At 42.2% G+C, this 21,954-nt stretch overlaps 1 protein-coding gene across 4 annotated transcripts in view; it reads left to right on the top strand.

The window, feature by feature from the left end:
• LOC308667820 (E3 SUMO-protein ligase ZBED1-like) overlaps positions 1–21,954 on the top strand; it is a 309,814-nt gene that overhangs the window by 87,761 nt on the left and 200,099 nt on the right. For 3 of the 4 annotated variants that reach the window (XM_081327333.1, XM_081327335.1, XM_081327334.1), the window contains one exon: positions 9,653–9,721. In XM_081327333.1, the coding sequence (XP_081183459.1) occupies positions 9,653–9,721 (69 nt within the window). Of the gene's footprint in view, positions 1–668; positions 729–9,652; positions 9,722–21,954 lie in introns of those variants that run through there. The other variant, XR_014026384.1, reaches the window with a different exon arrangement.

Genomic DNA, 21,954 nt, shown 5'->3' on the forward strand with positions numbered 1-21,954 from the left:
TAGAGGGGGTAGTTTCTAGATTCGTATGGCAGGGGAAACGGCCCAGGATTGGGAAAAAAATGATGCAAAAAATCAAGGAAAGAGGGGGCCTTGGCCTGCCGAATTGGGAACTTTATTATCAGGCTGCCATTTTAGGTTGGGGCAAGGAATGGATAAGTTTAAGGAATAATCGATTGTTGAGTCTGGAAGGATTTGATTTGTTGCAGGGATGGCATGCTGCTCTTTGGCGAGAAGGCACTCCTCCAAGCAAACAGTTTACTCATCATTACATAAGGGATATACAGATTCGGAATTGGGATAAGATAAGGGCCAAGTACTATGCGCAAATTCCGTGTTGGTTATCAACCTTGGAAGCCTTGACCCATCTGACCCTACTCAAGAAGGGAAGAAGACCAACTTACAAAGAACTTTTGGGTGTCCTCCTGGATTCACGGCTCAGCTTTGAAGATCACATAGGAGCTGTGACCAGGGGGGCTTTTGCCCAGGTTCGCCTGGTGCGCCAGTTGCAACCCTATCTGGACCGAGATGCCCTACGCACAGTCACTCACACGCTCGTGACCTCCCGTTTAGACTACTACAACGCTCTCTACATGGGGCTGCCCTTGAGGATCATTCGGAGGCTTCAGCTGGTGCAAAATGCAGCCGTGCAAGTTGTGATGGGGGTTTCCTGTTACTCCCATGTAACACCTCTGCTCCGCGAACTGCATTGGCTTCCAGTTGCCCTCCAGGTGAGATTCAAGGTGCTGGTGATGACCTATAAAGCCCTAAATGGCTTGGGTCCAGGATATCTGAGGGAACACCTGCTGCCGGCATCAAGTTCCCTTTGTCCTGTGCGCTCCCACAGGGAGGGCCTTCCTAGGGTGCCGCCGGTAAAAGAATGCCACCAGATAACACCCAGGGGGAGGGCCTTCTCTGTGGGGGCACCTGCCCTTTGGAACCAGCTCCCCGTGGAGCTTAGGACTGCCCCTGACCTTCGCTCATTTCGCCGGGACCTGAAGACCTGGCTCTTCGAGCTTTCCGGCCCAGGCTGAGTTTTAATTGGGGTTTTATATTTTTTCAGGGATTTAATTTAATCTTTTTAAATTGTTCTTAATTTTTGTATCGATGGTTTATATACCCTGTAAACCACCCTGAGTCCTACGGGAAAGGGCAGTATATAAATTCAATAAATTCAAATTCAATTCAAATTTTAGATAGCAGGGGAGAACTCAAAATGCGACAAGATCTGGCTCAGCAAGGGTTTCAATTGGAGTGGTGGGCCTACCTGCAGATTCAGTCAAGGTATAAGAAGGATAAGGAAGGAAGGGGTATTTATCTGAATCTGCAGGAATTAGATAAGATTCTGCTGGGTCCGGAGAAAGGGATGATATCTAAGTGTTATAAATTGTTGCTAATCAGGGTAGTAGGGGAGGAGGTGGTAAAAGACGCGATGATTGCCTGGGGGAAGAATTTTGGTTATGCACTTCCACTTGAGAAATGGGAAGAGATTTGGTGGATTAATATGAGGCTGGTGGTTTCCACGTCATATAAGGAGAACATATACAAAATGCTTTATAGATGGCATCTCCCTACGGCTAGACTTTCCAAAATGTTCCCCGGATTGTCGGCCGATTGTTGGAAGTGTGGTAAAGGGACTGGCACATATTATCACTTATGGTGGACATGTCCAGAAGTGGTTAGATATTGGACGAGGATCCAAAAATGGAGAGAGGAAATCACAGGGTGTTTAGCTGATCTTAAACAGAGACGTATCTGCTTGGCTTCATGCCTGGAAATATTAAGAGGGGAATATGGTATTTGCTTTTACATATCTTAATGTCGGCTAGGATGGGGTATGCTCAATTTTGGAAGGCAAATCATACCCCGCCGGATAAAGCTATAATTAGGAGAATACTTGATTGTGCAGAAGCAGACACATTGACCAAGAAGTTGAAGGGTAAAGAAGAGACACCAGCATTTCTATTATGGAATAAATGGTATATTTGGATGGATAAAAGATTAAAGAAATGAGGGTGGCTTGGGGGTTGGTCAAAAATGAAGTGATATAGTTTTTGTTAATGAATAAGCTTTGGAGTTGGATAGTTATAAGAGATTTAGTGAGTGGAATATAATTGTCAGTTTAGAAGTAGATACAATTTGATTTTTTTGAAATGGTTTCCAATTTTTTGATTTCTTCGTTTTCTGTATATTGTATATGTTTTTTTGTCTTTGTTGGTGTATGGTGTGTGTTTTTAACATGAAATGTAAATAAAGACTTATTTATAAAAAAAGAAAAATAACAGAATGTAATTAAATCAAACCTCCTCCCCATTACCTTTCATAGACAGTAATTATATTTAATTACGGTTGAAAAGTCTTATTTAGTAATAAAAATAAAACTGAAAACTCAAAATCTTTACTTGCTTTCATCTTTTAATGCTAGCGGGAGCTTTATGAACCTAATGACTCTTCATCTCCTTTCAAGAGGTTTGAAAGCTTTTTTTAAATCTTATGTTGAATGCTTTTATTTACTGTACGTGACTTCCTCTATGACTACTGGAGCTGGCAAACATGCAACTGGAGCTGGGAACCCAAAAGGCCAGCTGCTGTCAACAGCCCAGTTGGAGAAAAGGATGGCAAACAGACTATTGCAACAAAAGGGCAGAACAAGACACTCTGTCTCTGTCTCCCTCTCCCTCTCTCTTTTAGCCTTGTGGAAGGACATAAAAACCTGGTTCTTTCCCCAAGAGTTGGATTAAATGAGGTGGGAGCCGCTGGCTGGCTTTCTTGGAGCAGTTTTTATGGTTTTCACTTTTTCTTGGCTTTATTGTTGTTGTTGTTTTTTTATTAAAGAGTTTTACAAAAACAAGATTTTACAATATATCTCCAAATCCCCCCCACCCCAAACCTACCCACTTCCCCCCCCACTTCCCAGAGCTAAATACAGGATTATAGTTATAATAATCATATTCTAAATAAAAATTATGCATAATATACAATTAACCAAATTCATAATGTGCTTTAACTCCCCTTTAACATAAATACATACAAAGTACCAACACTAAGATCAATAACCATATCCCTCTAAAATCTACTCATAAGCTAAATGGAACTTTTTAGTCCCATATTTATTCTGAATATAATCTATCCATCTCCTCCAAACTGAAATATATCTTTCCTGTGAATGATCGTTCAAGTAAGCAGAAATCTTAGACATTCCTGCAAGATTCGAAACTTTAAACACCCATTCTTCTATAGTAGGCAAACTATCCTTCTTCCAATATTGTCCCACCAGTAACCGTGCTGCTGTTAACCGTGCTTGATCAACATCAAATTGGTTTCTTTAACATCACAATCTACAACAATACCCAATAAAAACAATTGCGGAGAAAACTTTATCTTTCTCTTAAAAATCTTTTGAATGTTCCACCAAATTTTAATCCAAAAAGCTTTTATATTTCTACAAGTCCACCACATATGAAATAGGTGGCTTCTAAACTACCACATCTCCAACATTTAGACTGTAAGTTGGGATACATGTTAGACAACTTCTTGGGATCCAGATGCCATCTATAAAACATTTTATAAAAATTTTCTCTTAAGTTTTGAGCCTGAGTAAATTTAACATTTCTGACCCAAATTATCTCTCAAGTGTCCAGCGAAATTGGTTCCTGAATATTTTGTGCCCACTTTATCATACAATCTTTAACTAATTCCGTTTCCGAATCCAATTCAATTAAAGCATTATATATCCTCTTTATATGTGCACAATTTAAGTCTCTAATTTGTTTTACTAAATTTTGAACTATAATTGTGATGCCAACCTTTTGATCTAACTTCCACCTAGCTTTCAATTGGGTATATTGAAACCAAGAGTGACTTATGTTTTCTTGTCTTAACTCATCTAATGATTTAAGTTGCCAATCATTCCCTTCCAATCTAAGTAATTCCTTATAAGAAACCATATCCAAACTCACTCCCATAGATACGCCCTCTATCGCGTGTCCAGGAATTCCCCAAATCGGTATCTTATAATTTAACTTATAATAATACTTTTTCCAGACATGCAATAAAGCACTTCTAAGAATATGGGATTTAAAAGCCCTGTCCACCTTCTTATTGTAAAGCAAATATGCATGCCATCCATATACCAAATCCCAACCCTCAAGATGAAGTATTCTCTTATTAGTTAAATTAAGCCAATCACTAACCCACGTCAAGGCAACCGCATCATAATACAATTTCAAATTCGGCGCCTTAAGTCCCCCTCTTTCCCTAGCATCTTGTAAAATCTTAAATTTAACTCTTGGTGTTTTCCCCGCCCAAATAAATTTATTAATACCCTTCTGCCATTGATCAAGGTTGGCATCCTTTTTCAATATAGGTATCATTTGAAACAAAAAGAGAAACTTTGGCAGAACATTCATTTTAACAACTGCAATTCTTCCCAATAAAGATAATTGTAATTTTTTCCAATTATTTAAATCCCTTTGTACCTTCAACCATAGTGTTTCATAATTATTCTTATACAATTTTACATTTGAAGCTGCAATATATACTCCTAAATATTTAACCTTTTTCACTATTTCAAAACCTGTTAATTTAGATAACATATCCCTTTCACTCATAGATAAATTCTTAGATAATATCTTAGTCTTATTACTATTCACCTTGAACCCAGAAACCTTACCATACTGAGTTATAATTTCCATCAAATCTATAACCGACTGTAACGGTTGAGATACTGTCACAACCAAGTCATCAGCAAAAGCTCTCAATCTATAATCATTCTGTTTTATTTTAATTCCCTCTATCATAGAGGACTCTCGAATTTTAATTAATAAAATCTCTAATGTTAAAACAAACAATAATGGTGATAGGGGGCATCCCTGTCTTGTACCTTTTTCAATTTTAAAGGTCTCTGTTAGCCCCCCCATTAACTATAATTTGTGCAGTTTGTTGTTGATATATAGCTTTAATAGTATGTAAAAAACCTTCTCCAAAATTCATCTCCTCAACAACTCTCAATAAAAATTGCCAATTCAATTGGTCAAAAGCTTTCTCTGCATCCAAAAATATCAATGCTGCGGAGACTTGGTTGTTCTTATCCAAATATTCAAGCAAGTTTACAATTTGTCTGACATTATATTTCATATATCTCCCAGATATAAATCCCGGTTGATCACTATGAATCATTTGTTTCAAAACTTGCATTAATCTATTAGCCAATACTTTAGCAAAAATCTTATAATCTGTATTCAAAAGCGATATAGGTCTATAATTTTTAGGTTGAGTAAGGTCTTGATCCTCCTTTGGAATCAATGATACAAAAGCTGTCCTCCATGATGGAGGAACTGCACCTCCAGTCTGAATTTCATTAAACGAAATCTTTAAGGGTTTAATCATTTCAACCAACAACATTTTATAGTAAATTGCTGTTAATCCATCTGTTCCCGGAGCCTTGCCCAATTTCAACTGTTTAATAGCTAAAGAAATTTCTTCTGATGTAATTGGGCAATTCATCTCAAGTTGTTGTTCTTTTGAGAGTCTCGGAAAATGAGCTCCCTGTAAATACTTATCTATATCTAAAGCTTGTATATTTTCTTTAGAATATAATTTCGAATAAAAATCTAAAAATCTCCTCTTAATCAAATTTTGTTGGTAGACTTCTTTTCCTTTATATTCTATTTTATCTATAGTACGTGATTTCTGTTTCTTCCTCAATTGGTAAGCCAACCATCTACCAGGCTTATTAGCGTTACAAAAAGTATTATGTTTAGCATAGCGCAAATTAGTTGCTACTTGATCAGCCAGTAGCATGTTAAATTGTTCTTTCAGTAAATGTATTGAAATCCTTAAATTATTATCCAATGGATTCAAAATAAGCTTTTTCTCCTTAGATTTAATCTCTTCCTCAAGATCTAAACGTTTTTGCATTTGCTTACGCCTGTAGGCGTTGTTCATATAAATCAAAACCCCTCTCATATAAGCTTTACTAGCATCCCAAACCATTTCCATCGATGTACCTTTATGCATATTTGTAACAAAAATTTTTTTCAGATGTTCTCTACATTTCTGCAAGAACAAGTCATTTGTAAATAAATTCTCATTCAGCCTCCAGGATCTTCTACTACCATCTTCAGCAAAAAACTCCAACCAAACAGGACTATGATCAGACATTGTCCTAGGGAAAATCTTAACGTTCTTAACCGAAGAAAAAAGATCAGTAGTAATCAAAATAAAGTCAATCCTAGAAAAAGATTTATGTCTATCCGAAAAAAGGTAAAATCTCTGTCTCTCATATTCCTTTCCCGCCATACATCTCTTAATTCCAGATCCTCCTTCAAATCAAAAAAAGCTTTAGGCAATTTCGAATTAAAAAAGTTTTTGGAGGATCCCTTCTTGTCTTCAGATGGGACCAAAACTCCATTCCAGTCCCCCATCATGATAACAGATTTATAATCCAATTCGATTAGTCTCTGATGTAAAAATTTGAAGAATTTTTGCTGTTGTTGATTTGGAGCATATAATCCAATAAGAAGAACTTTCTTTCCTTGTAATATTAATTCAATACTAACATATCTCCCTTGTTTATCCGATTCAATCAATCTTGCCGAAAAATCTTTTCTTAAATAAATGACCACTCCAGCCTTCTTGTCCGGAGCAAAAGATGCAAAATGTGTTCCCAATCGGGAATTAATCAGATACGTTTGGTCTTTTAATGCAATATGTGTCTCTTGTAAGCAAACAATGTCATTTTTATGTTGTTTCAGATAAAAAAATTCTTTCTTTTCTGTGGTGAATTTGAGCCATTAACATTCCATGTCAGGAACTTCACCATCTCTGGTGACCATGAGCCTTTGGAACATAGCCTGAAGATCAGCTGTTGCTCTCTTCGGACGTGCTCCTCCCACAGGCTCTGAGACAGCCGCGTCTTGCGTAATTGGACCAGATACAGGCTTCTGTTTTTGCTCTTTTTCCATACGCTTATATGCAGCCCTTGTCATCCTCTGTTCTTTTGGGTCTTCCTTTAATGCCAAACTCTGCTCCATAACCTCCTCCTGCTGTATCTCCTCAAGAGCCAATGACATTGCCCCTTCACTCAATTGTTTATCTTCTTGTCTTGCTTCTGTTCTTTTGATTCGAGGAGACGGTGGTGAGCCTGCTTTCAGGACATTAGTGTAGAAATCTTTTGCTTTTAAAATTGTATCCAATCTGTATCTGGTCTCTGCATAATTTACCACAATTCCATTAGGTATTTCCCATCTGAACTGGATTTGTTGCTTCTTAAGCTCATCGGAGAGAAAGGCAAAGTCTTTCCTTTTTCTAAGAATTTTTGGAGGTATCTCCTTTAAAATCATAATGTCTTGGCCTGCAATTTGAAATCTTTCCCGATAAAAGGCCTGGATAATAGAATTTCTGGTTGATCTCCTGGAAAAATAAATCACTACATCTCTAGGTAAATTTTTTTGCCTAGCAATCCAGGAGTTAACCCTAAATGTCTTATCCATTTCTTTAAGTAGTTCTTCAGGTTCACATTTCAAAACAGGAGCCACTGCTCGTGCTACTTCCCATTCCAAATCTTCTTTAGGATTCTCTTTAAGGCCTCTGATATGCAATGCAAACTCCATGTTCTTATATTGTGATATAATAACTTCGTCCTCTGTTCTGTCAATCTTAGCCTCTGCTCTATCAATCTTCTGTTCAGCATCAATGATTTTATTTTCCAAATTCTCCACATACTCCATAACTGAGTCCACACGAACATCCAGGCGTTCTATATGTGCAGCCAAACCCTGGAGTGCAAGCACTATATCTTCCCTCATCTGGTTGTTTTGGTTAACAAATTCTTCCCTTGTTTCCTTTATTTCTTGCTGCAAAACTTGTGTTGACTGCATCACAATTCGCTGAATGTCTGTCATCACAACTCGCTGAATGTCTGTCATTCTTGGCTTTATTGTTGTGAGCTGTACAGATTTGTACTATAAATGGATAGCTGAATAAATATTTAAATAAATATATTTTCTTCCACCCCGCACAGTTCTTAGATTCCATAGAAGCTGATCTTTCTCATTATATTTTATATTACACTAAACTTACTTACTTGACTCTGACCTTGAAATGCCCTGGAAAATTTCTTTAACTTGCCTTTATTTAATCCTGGGACAAATTTTGTTTGTTTGGTTAGCAAATTTATTGCAAGGAAACTGAGCATTATATGGAAATTTAGGCAACAGCAGAATAATTCTGATTAATATATTTTTTCAATTTTAATCTACTTTAGTCTACTCAATGCAAATATACGTTTATATGATAAAATAAAATGTGCATTTTATTTATAAAATTTATTGATATATAGTATATCAAGGTGAATATAATGAATATCTGAAGAAAAGAATGGTATTCCATTTATTAAATTGCAAAACAGTTCATTCATTTCTCCACCTTTCAACTTAAAAGCAGGACAGACAGTAAATATGTTTTTGAACAGCTATGGAATAATGTATTGAATGTACTTTCTATTCTTCATTTTAACATTTATGTCTTTATGGTATCTATCATATTTATGTTTTAGTCACTGCAAATAATGGACAAACTGGCAGATTAAATTAAAATGAAAAATTATACCTTGAGTGTATATTATTTATTGATCTTCATATCTTTAAAAGAAGCTATTGTTTTATATGTTAGCTTATAAGTAGTTCTGATTAACCTAGAGTTCTACTTTGAAATGGCTTGTTTGCTTGAATATGAATCTTTTCACTTTTGAAAAACATTGAACCTGAACTATACAAGTTTTGCTCCCAGATTTCAATTTTCCAGGGAGATGTTCCACTTTTATTACTATTTCTTTGTCAGTTTTTTTCTGCTATTCCTGAAAATGTATACAGGTTGGGCAAGTATTTTAATTTACATTGCCTATGTTGTGTATATTTATACTAGTGATTATTTAGGTACCTTAATTTTTATGCAAATAATACACCATAATACTTACTTGTGCTTTGGCCCACTCTTGCTGTACAATTCCATGGGCAACAATTAGTCTCCAAGAGTTTTGATCAGATCTCAGTAAACTGCATCTCTCATTTCAGTATTGGTGGAATTTTTCCCCCCAGTGTCAGGTTGTTAACCTGATACCCAACCTTCTCTTCCTCCTCTAGGCAATAACTGAGTTATACTTTAATATGGTATATTTATCTATTATTTCCCTAGAAAGTGGTTTATAGGTTGTTATGATGTACAGAATCTTAATTTAAGACACCATATACTTTTTGTATCATTTTTGTTTTGCAAAATTGTTTTACATTTTTCCCACATCCTTTCTTGGAAAACTCACATAACTTTGAATTAATGTTTCAACATTATATTTATGTTATGCACATGTTTTACCACTACAGGATCACAGTGATCTGATTAGATTCTATATTTTCAAGTAAATAACAAGAAGACAATTAAAGAAGATGTAGGACCTTTTTCACTAGGAAAATACTACATATATTTTATTATATTTACTGTAAAAAAAAAACCTGCATTGTTTCAATGTTTGTGGCTTTGTTTTCTTTACTTAAACATTTAATACAAAATATTTTTTCTGTATTTTATATTGTTATGTTTGTATGTTCAACATATTTCCAATCATTCATTATTTTCTATTTTTTTATTTTTCTAACAGCTGGAAATGATGAAAAGAAAGGCCAAAGATCTGTGATGAAAATAAAAGAAGAAATTCTGAATGCAAAAGGTAGCTTATATGGTCTTTTCAACTATATAATGTTACACATTTCTCAATTTATTTATTTTTAATTTTTTAAATTGATTTTCTAGTTTTACATTTCAGTATTTAAAAAGCAACGTGGCGGCTGAGTTAATCGATAGTACAATAACATACAAGTATCGTCAGTACAAGTCTCAAGCTACTACATTAAATTTTTCTTCTCTTTTCCCCTTAGCATTTACTGTGTCCAGTTTAAACTAATATAATTCTTGTTAAATCAATTAACTAAAAATGACATTCTTACATTTATCAATAATTTTTAGCTTATACATATCCTTATTATTTTAACATTCAGTCTTTATAGACAATGTCCTAATTTGTTTTCTCCAATTTTTAATTTCCCGTTAATATTTAACTTTAACATTTAATATTTATAATTTCCAAGTTTTGAGTAACTGTAGTTCTCATTTTCATAATTCATTACAAAGTCTAATATTCAGAATACATATCTATTTAGATATAGTTTATTTCTCACTATTTTACATCAACTAATTGATAATATAGTACAACATTCTTATTTCCTATTAATTTCCAAAAGTCTTAAATTTAGTAACCAAATTTTCTCTTGTTTCAGCATCAAATACTTCTTCTTTTCCTCTTAATGTCTATTATCGCATATTTAAGCTAATATAGTTTTTACAGCTAAGTAAATACATGTTTATTACATTTATCAATATATTTTTAGCTTATATATATCTTAAATAGCTTTGTATTCAACCTTTATAAACAAATCAATATTCAAATTTAACTTTTAATATTTATACTTCCAAATTTTAAAGTAATCAAATTTTTCTTTATCTCAGTTCATAACACAATCTAATATTCAAAGTACATATTTTGTCAAATCGAGTATATTCTATTTTAATCCTTACTAATAAATCAAAGCCTCAGTTTTCTTCAGCCTTATTCTAGCTTTCTTTCTTTGCCAATTCGCCTTCCATATTCGTGTTTTTAAATCATCGATCTCCCGCTATATTGTTTGAAGTAAGAAAGGCCGTCCAGTCACCATTTTTTGGAAGGGGTTAACAAATCATCTCTCTATTTTTCTCTCTCAGCGTAGTTGTCCTGAAATGTTTATCTTCCCTTCAGTCTGTTTTTCTTGATCCTCAAGTTTCTTCTGGTTTATATAGAAAGTCTTTTCCATTTTCAAAGTTGTCAATCCCTTTTCTGGGTTTTCCATCAACTGTGTTTGTTGATTAGTTGAATCTTCTATCATAGTATTTAATTGCTCCACTTCTACTACTATATTCTGTGTAGTTAATTCTTTGGTTGTGATCAAAGTATGAGTTTGTATATCTAGGTTGACATCTTGTTCTTTTCTGTAGCCTCTTATTTCATCAGTGGCTTTAAGAATAGTTTCATGAATTGCTTTCAACATAAATAAAGTCTGTTCCAGATCTTCATCCATGTTCTCTTGGTGGTGTGGATTAAAAGCTTTACAAGCAGAAAATAAGAATAATTTTATCACAGTGTATAGAACACAGCTAGGCTTCTCACAGCTGATTCCCAAGGTCACAAGTCTTATCTATATTCTGGGCTTCAAGCCAAGTCTCTTTTAGAAAATAACAGGCTGTAGTATCAGGTTTAGTCACAAGATGTCACCCATACCGTTTAGGATTTTCTTTTTTAAATCCAAGATTCTTATAGTCCTTTTTCCAATTTTACATCTTTTTTATAAGTAAAAACCCAAATCTTCAATAAAAATAGGAAATCTTTTAGTCCTCAAGTTTTAGAAAGATAAAAATCCAATTAAAAACAGGTTATTATTTCAATGTTTTAAACTCCCATGGATAGTCAGTCGCCGCTGTTTTTAGAGGGCAGGATAGAGTTTCCCTTCCCTCTCTACAGGGGGAAAAATACCTTGGGCAGCTTATACAGGTGGAAAAAATAGTTAGGATTGAAGAGAGGTTCAGATCTCACCCAGTTTCATCCACGCTGCTTTGTAGGTGCCTGGTGGTAAGTTTGACTTTGACTGTCTTCAGCCTAGTGAGGAGCCATATAGCTATGGCCGGTCTTTTATCTGCCAGTTTGGAGGGCTGCGCTGGATCAGCCAGAAGGGTTACTGCCCTCCCATGATCAAGTGGGGATCCCCTCCTTACTGGTCACGACTTTTGACCCTTTCCAGGGTCCCCCCAGCGATGCAAAATCAGACGTGGAAGATGGAGCTCGCCTTCCAAGCATGCGCAGTGGCTGTGTTGGCAAACTGGAAGTCATTATTTTTTCTTGTTTTAATCTCATTCTTCTTTTTATGTACATTTTTAATATACATTGCTGAAAAACCAACTGATTCTTCCTTTTTCTGCAACTGATTATATTTCTAAAGGCTCTGTCCTTTCATTTTGTGTTTTCAATAGAAAATTTTACAAGAATTTGATAGTAAAAGGTGTAAAAGAAATGTATATAACTGTGAATAAGAGAAATAATTTGACAATAGGTGAATTTCATGGCTCATTTGTGTCAGAATCCATTTATATCCCATTCATAAAATCCTATTTGTATGTTCTAAAAAGGGACGCGGTGGCTCAGTGGGTTAGGACGCTGAGCTTGTCGATTGGAAGGTCGGCAGTTTGGCGGGTCGAATCCCGAGTTCCGCGTAGCAGAGTGAGCGCCTGTTACTCGTCCCAGCTTCTGCCAACCTAGCAGTTCAAAAGCATGTAAAAATGCAAGTAGAAAAATAGGGACCACTACGGTGGGAAGGTAACAGCGTTCTGTGTGCCTTTGGCATCTAGTCATGCCGGCCACATGACCACGGAGACGTCCTCGGACAAGCGCTGGCTCTTCGGCTTTGAAACGGAGATGAGCACCGCCCCCTAGAGTCGGAAATGACTAGCACGCATGTGCGGGGGAACCTTTACCTTTACCTATGTTCTAAAAATCTTACAACCCCACTGGATTCTGACATTTTTCCAAGGAGGAGAAGCGCAGATGTTAATAGGCACAAGGATGTTTATTCAGACTGCCAGGAGGCTGTCTTCAAAGACCAGGGGGGAGAACCTTTGAACTAAAACAAGAAAGGAAGGGCGGGGAAGAGATCTGGTTTGTATCTCCGATTTAAATCTCTAAAGGAAGGGAGTAATTGTCGTAAAGACATGAGAGTTCCCTCTTTCCCATGGAAGGATTTGACACCTGAATTTTAATTGATCCGGGACAAACCAGATGGCTTGAATGGAGGGGGTTCGACCAGGGACTCTTTGAAAAGTATCAGACTGTATCACAGTTTCAGATCCTGTCTAGTATTTCCATCTCCAAACATGTTTTAGTAAAAGCTCCTTTTGGACAATTCTGGTTCAAGAGTTCTTTCTTTCCTAAGATGTGGATTGGGGTGGGTCCTGACATTAGACAGGATATGCAGTAAGAGTCAACCTGGAAGGGAAAACCTTACCGGGGAACTTTGCAATAAATATGATGTCTGACGATGGAGCAAGAGAGGAAGAAAGCCCCATGGAGAGGGAGTTTTCCTCCCAAACAAAATTCCAGCAGCAGTCAGAAGCTGAAGCATCATATTCCTCTGGAGAAGAAGTGGTGGAGCCGCACGACCGAAAACCTTGGTGGTCGATGGGCGTCGGAAGGAAAAGTGAGTGGGAAAAGGCATCAGGGAAAGTGACCCTGAGGCGGGGCGGCCACCACCCGGGATGGAGGCAAGAGATGGAGAGCTCCCTGCACGTCAGTGAAGAAGAGCGGATGCTAGAAAAAGCTATTGACCTGATGAAGACAACCCTTAGCTCACTAAGAGAGGAGAAAGCTGAGTACCGCAGCCGCAACAGCGCCTGGGGCCGCAACTGGAGAGACAATGGAGGGGATCCTGTACCTGCAACACCGGGGCTGTCCGCTGGAACAGGAGTTGCTGCCTCAGTAGTACCCCCCCAGAATCACAGACGGGGTTCAGGATGAGGGGCAATACCGCCCGCGGTGCAGACAATGGTCCAGTCAAAGACTTCCACCTCTGGAAGCAAAATTCAAGGGGGAGCCACCACGCTTGGGGTTTTTCCTAACACAAGTCCTCAGCTATATGGAAGAGTACGGACGGGACATCCCCAGTGACAAACCCCGCATCCGTATTGTGCAATCCACCCTGGATGGACCGGCTGCAGATTGGGTGGTGAACCTACATGACTCCAATGCCCCAGAGCTCAATGATTTCAACCGATTCATGTCATCCTTGAAGCGGCGGTTCGAGGATCCTTTGGCTGATTGTAAGGCCCGGGAGAGAATTAAAACAGTCAGGCAGGGCAGACGGCCAGTGGCTGAATATACCCAAGAATTCCGAGCCATTGCCAGTAAGCTGAACTGGCCAGAAGATATCCTCCTTAGCCATTTCAAAGATGGGCTAAACTACGACCTGTATGATGCTTGCCTGCCTCGAGGAGACCCACACCATCTCAACAACTGGTATGTCTTGGCAGAGGAAGTGGAAATAGACCTACTGAAGAGACACCGCTGAGGGAAACCATGGGGCCGCCCACCACTCGAGCAAACGCGCGAGGGGGAAAACCCACCATCCACAGCTAAAAAATCAATGGCCTGTTTCAATTGGGGGAGAGAGGGCCACCGCGACATAGAATGTCGCTCAAAAGCCCCTCCGTGTAAAACAGAGGCATCACTTTCCAAGAAGTTAGGGAAACCCCAAGGCAGCCCTAAAGAATCTTCCACGAAGGGGACAGAGCCCACAACGCCTGCCAAGAACTGGGATTGGATTCTGGCCTACACCGCAGGGACGGTGGACACCTCGCAAGACAGCTCAGAGGGAGAACCATTGGTAAGTGGATCCATTCCACCCATTCTTAAGACAGTGACTATATTATTTATTTATTTATTTATTTATTTATTTATTTATTTATTTATTTATTTATTTAATTAATTAATTAATTTGTATACCGCCCTTCTCCCGAAGGACTCAGGGCAGTGTACAGGGCAATAAATACCAGAAATACAAAATACAAAAATTAAAAACAAATTAAACAATTATGCCCCAATACAATAAATTAATTAAAAACTAATTAAACCCCAAACCCATCAGACCAGGCCGGCTTGTTCAAATAAATACGTTTTTAGATCACGTCGGAAGGAGCGAAGGTCGGGAGCCATCTGGAGCTCAACCAGTAAATGGTTCCAAAGGTCTGGCGTGCCCACAGAGAACGCCCTCCCCCTGGGGGCCATCAGACGGCATTCTCTGACCGGTGGCACCCTGAGGAGGCCCTCTCTGTGGGAGCGCACTGGGCAGAGGGAAGTTGACGCCGGCCGCAGGTGCTCGCTTAGGTACTCCAGACCCATGCCATGTAGGGCTTTATAGGTCATCACCAGCACCTTGAATCTCACCCAGAAGGCAACTGGTAGCCAATGCAGCTCACGAAGCAGAGGTGTAACATGGGAGTATCGCGAGACCCCCTCGCGCAGCTGCATTCTGTACCAGTTGAAGCCTCCGAGTGGTCCTCTAGGGCAGCCCCATGTAGAGAGCATTGCAGTAGTCTAACCAGGAGGTCACAAGCGCATGAGTGACTGTACGCAAGGCATCCCGGTCCAGATAGGGCTGCAACTGGCGCACCAGGCAAACCTGGGCGAAAGCCACCCTAGTCACAGTTACTATATGATCTTCTAAAGAAAGCTGTGAATCTAGGAGGACTCCCAAGTTGCGAGCCCTATCTACGGGGGGTAATAGTTCACCCCCCCTAGTAAGAGATGGAATGATCTGAATTTCCCGAGATGCCGGCATGCACAGCCACTCAGTCTTGTCAGGGTTGAGCCAAAGCCTGTTCCTCCCCATACAGACCAGGACCGCCTCCAGGCAACGGGACATCATGTCGAGGGCATCACTGGGGTGGTTTGGGGTCAAAATAAAAAGCTGGGTATCATCAGCATACTGATGATAACCAACTCCAAAGCCACGAATGATCTCACCCAGAGGCTTCATATAGATGTTGAACAGGAGAGGCGAGAGGACCGACCCCTGAGGAACTGCGCAAACGAGAGGCCTCAAGGTCGACCTCTGCCCCTTGCCAACACCGACTGTGAACATCCCAGGAGGTAGAAGGAGAACCACTGAAGAATCGTGCCTCCCACTCCCAATTCCCTGAGTCGCCGCAGCAAGATACCATGGTCGATGGTATCAAAAGCCGCTGAGAGGTCTAATAGGACTAGGACAGAGGAACAACCCCTGTCTCGAGCCCTCCAGAGATCATTCACCAGAGCGACCAATGCCATCTCCGTGCTGTACCCGGGCCTGAAACCAGCCAGGAGGGGCACGGGTCCAATAAACACGTGGTGGAGCTCAGCTTCCCCATGATCCTGTCCACATCATCCAGAGTCACAGGATCAAACTCCTCCCAGATAACATCAACAAGACCGCCCATGTCCTGATTGTCAGACTCTGTCCAGTCGGAGTCCAAACCGGTCCGAATCTGAGCGATTTTGTCTGACAGATGTTGGTTAAACTCCTCGGCACGACCCTGCAAGGGCTCCTCCCTCACCTCTTGATTAAGGAGGGAGTGGGTCACCCTAAACAGGGCGGCCGTGCGGTTATCTGCAGACGCGATGAGGGTAGCAAAGTAGTTAGACCTTGCCATCCTCATCGCCGCGAGATAAGACCTTGTAAAGGACCTTAGTCACGATTGTTCGGATTCAGACCGCCTGCATCTCCAACAGCTCTCTAGGCCCCATCTCCGACGCTTTATCTCCCGGAGCTCCACGGAGAACCATGGAGCCCACTGGGATCTGCACCGGGTCAGGGGCTACAAGGGTACAACTCGGTCGAGTGCCTCCTTGGCTGCCTTTTCCCAGGCTTCCAATAAGGCATTGGCCGAGCTGTGAGCAAAGGAGGCAGGTGGGGACCCAAGCGCTGCCTGGAACCTCTCAGGGTCCATTAAGTGCCTAGGGCAGAACCATCTCATTGGTTCAACAACCCCACGACGGGGAGTGGCAAAATGGAAGACCAACCGCAGGAGATGATGATTGGTCCATGACAGGGGCATAACAATTGGAGAACCCCCACCCAGATCATCTAACCACCATCCAGATAGAAAAACCAAATCGAGTGTGTGGCCCCCCACATGAGTCGGGCCCTGAATTACTTGCGTCAGGTCCATGGCTGTCATGGAAGCCATGAACTCCCGAGCTAACTCAGATGATCCTCCCAGGGATGGTAGATTAAAGTCACCCAAAATCATAAATTTGGGGAACTCAATCACCAGCCCCGAGAGGATATCGAGAAGCTCAGGCATGGCTGCTGCTGTGCGACTAGGCAAAAGGTACACCAGCAGCAAGCCCAACTGAGCCCTAGGGCCACATCTCAGGAGGAGGGATTCACACCCGGCTATTTGGACAACGGTGGCCTCCCACGGACAAAGGGTCTCCCTCACAACTACCGCCACTCCCCCGCCCCTACCCTGAGCCCGAGACCGGTGCAGCACCCGGAAGCCTGGTGGGCAAAGATCAACTAGAGGGACACCACCCTCTGAGCCCAACCAGGTCTCCGTAATGCAAGCCAGGTCCGCATGCTCACCCTCAACCAGATCCCGGATGAGAGGAGCCTTATTAACTATGGACCTGGCATTAAAATACAGAAGCCTGAGCTCAGGTGGCTGCTCATCCTCGCTCCTGGAGCCACGGGACAAAACCAGAGGGTTGGAGCGCCTCACCGCTTGGAGATAGCGGAGACACACTCCCAGATGTTGATACAGCCCTCTGTTCATACACCTGCTGCCATTCCCTAACGTCGTGGGAATAGGTAGTCCCACGGCCCGTTCCGGAGCCCCAGAGGCAACCCCCCAGCGTGATCAATCCCGGACCTGGCCTGAACAACAGTTGGTGGACACCCCCCAATTTCCAACCAAACCTGAGATCCGTCCCCCCTCCCTAACCCCACAAAAATTTAGCTAAAAAATTAACCAGGGGCCTCTTATTAAATTTTTACCAGAGGCTCCTGTCCCTGCCCACCCATCTCTCAGGGTCCCAGCAATTGGGCCCTTCATCAAGAGTGAAAATGGAAAAAGAGGCGGGTCACACCCAGGAAGGGGGGGCACCCCTGAGGGCGAACAAAACCATGCTGGTATAGCAAAGGCGAGTCATGATTATCAAAATAGGTCTAGCAAAAAGGCAATCCCTTGACTGATCAGGAGGATCTTAAATCAAAAGGTGAGTGAGTATCCAGTCTGCCAACCCAGCTCCACTGCCACTCGAGCTGGGTGAACCTCCGGAACAAGTCAACCACCGTCCTCTCACGACGGTCGTAGGTCTGATCCGGGGAGCGGCCTGGAATGCACGGCCGGGGTAAGGCGTACCGCCTAGAGCTCTCACCTCTAGGGAGGTAGCAGATGGCAAGTCTTAGCCAATCTCCCACAGTGGCTTTGTACCCGGGTCCTTCTGAATCCTTTGGGGAGGGGGTGGAAGCCAAAAGAATCAAGCAGCTATTAATCCAAGGCATAAAAGCCTGTAGAGTCATAAAATGGCAAGAAATCCTGGCTGCAAATGTTCTTCTCCGCGTCAGGAGAGGGTCAGGAGATAAGTGAGCAAATAGGGTAGGAAACCAAGATATCCGCAGATCTTCTGCTGGGCCGCAAACTCAGTCTAGCTGGCTTCTCGGAACACGAGCGGTGTAAAGATGGTTTGTGCCGCCCAACCGTCCAAAACACGAAGCGTCCGCACTCCACCACTGGGCCATGGGTCCCCACGTCGGAGCGGCCGCAGTGCTCCAACTCACCTCGCCACCAGCCGCTCCAGACGCCACTATAATGCTTCCACCATTCCGCCATACTAAACGCTGTTCCAAGCCACAACTCCATCGGTTCCGACCATCAGCTGATCGGTGCCTTACAGAGCGCGGCTCCTCCGGACTTTCCAGGTTCTCCCAGGCTCTGCCGGGCTCCATCGGCACCGATAATCAGCTGGTTGGCGCCTCACAGAGCGTGGCCTTCTAGGTTCTCCCAGGCTCCACCGGACTCTGCCGAGGCCCCTCCAAAGAGCTTAGCTTCCTCTATGCCTGAAGCCATCAAAGTAAAAGCACTAATAGACTCTGGTTGTATCCACTGCCTCATCAGCCTGATGCTGGTGGGGAAATTCGGCATCCCAGTGAGTAGACTAAAATAGCCGATCTCTTTCAGCCAATCAGATGGGTCAATAGCAGGGGGGGGCAGCTACCCTAGTCACTTTACCAATTCACCTATCCCTGGGGTCTCATGAGGAAGACATAACGTTTGTAGTGGGCCCAGGCATGGAAAGGCCAATGATTTTAGGACTGGAATGGCTGAAGAAATGGAAGCCGGGGATAAATTGGAGGACAGCAGAACTCAATTTCCCAGAGGAGGAACATAGAAGCTTAAAACCCCAAAGCATTCCCCCAACCCGAAGGGAAGAGAAAGCATCAGTGGGGGAAGAGAAGAGGTTACCAGAGATACTGGAGGAATACAGGGACCTTGCTGAAGTTTTCAGCGAAGAACGGGCAGATGAGCTTCCCCACCACCATTCCACAGACTGTGCTATAGAATTCAAACCCGGGGCAAAGCTCCCAAAGCCCTGGATGTATGCCATGAGCCCAAAGGAAATAGCAGAAATGGAAAGGTTCATAAAGAAAAACTTAGAGGATTTATTGAGCCTGCCAAACCCAAAGTGGCCGCCCCAGTCATGCTCAGGGAGAAGAAGGATGGTTCTTTCTGCTGTTGTATAGATTACAGGAATCTGAACACAATTAGTGAATGTAATCTGTACCCCCTACCCCTAATGAAGGATATGCTATCCCACCTATCAAAAGGAAGGATTTTCACTAAACTAGACCTGAGGGAAGCATATTACTGCCGGCGACTTCCCGGTGGTTGTGCAAGGGGTTGTGTGTTGTGCCAGTAAGAATTACGCTAACCTGCGGTGCCAGTTTCCAGTGACGATTTTCCGCAGTGCCTCCTTGGTGGATTTTACCATAACCTCAGCCAAGCCATTCGACAAGGGGTGGAACGGAGCTGAAGTGGCATGTCTAATAGAGTTCTCCGTGGTGAAAGTCTGGAATTCATGGGAAGTAAATTGGGGGCCGTTATCGGAGACTAAGACATCAGGCAGTCCGTGTGTGGCAAAAAGCCCCCTTAGCACCTGTACTGTGGCAGCCGTAGTCATGCTGCTGACTGGCACAACTTCCAGCCACCTGGAGTAGCTATTTACTACAATTAAAAACACCTGTCCCTGAAAGGGTCCTGCAAAGTCTAAGTGTATTCGGGACCAGGGGTTTTTTGTTGTCTCCCATTTGTGGACGGGTGCTTGCGGTTGTGCAGCTCTGACAACTTGGCAGGGGTAGCAGCCGGCTATGTATGCTTCAATTTTTTTATCTATGCCAGGCCACCATACGTAGCTTCTGGCTAACGCCTTCATTTTAATGGTCCCCGGGTGTCCCTCATGCAACGTTTCCAGAACCTTGGTTCTATGCTTTTCAGGAACTACTACTCTATTCCCCCATAGTATGCACCCCAGGTGGGATGACAATTCTGTTTTCCTCAAAAAGTATGGTTGGAAGTCGGGCCCAGGGGGTTTAGATTGCCACCCCGAGGTGATGCAGCTAAGGATTCTGCCCAGGGTTTTGTCGGAAGTTGTAGCGGTTGCGATGTCTTTGACAGATAAGGGGCATTCAGGTAGTTCCGAAATAGCTAGGATATTACCAGCAGGGGCGGGGTCAGGGTCTATTATGGGCAGGGGAAGTCTACTTAAGCCATCAGCATGCCCCATTTCCTTTCCAGGTTTGTGTATCAATTTGAAGGAATAAGCAGATAAAAAGGTAGACCATCTGAGAATGCGGGGGGATAGAATTTGGGGTGTCTGCTTATCCCATGTAAAAATTCCAAGTAGTGGCTTGTGGTCAGTGAAAATAGTGAATTGCCGTCCATAGAGGTAGTCGTGAAATTTTTCCACGCTGGCAACTATCGCTAACGCCTCCTTGTCAATTTGAGCGTAATTGCGCTCTGGCTTTGACAGCGTTCTGGAGTAAAATGCTATTGGCGTTTGGGTTCCATTCTGAGTTAAATGACTTAGGACCGCCCCGATCCCGTAAGGGGAAGCATCGCATGCTAGGCATAGGGGCAGTTCTTCTTTAAAAAGTGTAACAGTGGAATTACTGGTGAGCAGGTTTTTAAGGAGCTGGAAACTGGAGTCATGCTGAGGGGACCAGGACCAAGGGGTACCCTTGTCCAGTAGCCTATGCAGGGGTTCCGCGATGGTTGCCTTGTGGGGCAGGAAGGCATGATAAAAATTTAGTAGCCCCAGAAAGGCTTGAAGTTCCTGCTTGTTTTTTGGAGTGGGTGCCATTTTGATGGCATTGATTTTTGAGTCAGTGGGGTGAATTCCCCCCGCGTCAATTTTGTAACCTAAAAATTCTGTGGATGGAACCCCAATGGAGCATTTATCTCTTTTTAATTTAAGTCCTGCTGCCCTGAACCTGCTAAGAACTTCCCGTAATTTGTTTGCCAAATCCTCTTCAGATTCCCCTGCAATAAGGACATCGTCAAAGTACGGGCAGACCCCAGGGATTCCTTTAAGTGTCTTTTCCATAATTTCTTGAAATATCCGTGGGGCTGCGGATATGCCAAATTGTAAGCGGTTTATTTTGAAGGCTCCGCGGTGCGTGACGATTGTCTGTGCCATGGCAGTGTCAGGGGTGACAGGTAGTTGTAAATACGCCTGCGCCAAATCCAATTTAGCAAAAATGGCGCCGGATCTAATGGCTGCGAGGATGTCTTTTACTGCTGGGACGGGGTAAGTGTGCGAATTCAACGCTCGGTTCAGGGTGGCCTTATAGTCGGTGCAAAGTCTTATTTGGCCGTTTGATTTAATTGGGGTTACAATTGGTGTTTCCCACTCGCCCCCCTCGACTGGTTCTAATACTCCTAGATTGACAAGTCGGTCCAGTTCGTTCTCAATTTTGTTTTTTAGCGTGAACAGGACTCTTCTAGCTTTAATTTGTATGGGCAGTACATTGGGGTTTAATTTTAGTGACACTGGGGGGCCAGTATACTTCCCTAACGAGCCATCGAAGACGTCTGCGAACTGCTGGCAGACAGCTTCTAGGCTTGTGGACTGAGTTGAATTAATTCCTGTTAACGCAATTCCTAAAGCTTCGAACCAGTCAAGACCCAGTAGACTGGTTCGGTTTTCCTGCGTAACTAGAATCGTGAGGAGACCCCTAAACTGCCTAAATTCTGCCGGAATTTTGGCTTTTCCCTTGAGCCGGATGGAGG

The sequence above is a fragment of the Vipera berus genome, assembly GCF_964194415.1.
Source record: "Vipera berus genome assembly, chromosome: 4".
Classification (NCBI taxonomy): Eukaryota; Metazoa; Chordata; class Lepidosauria; order Squamata; family Viperidae; genus Vipera; species Vipera berus.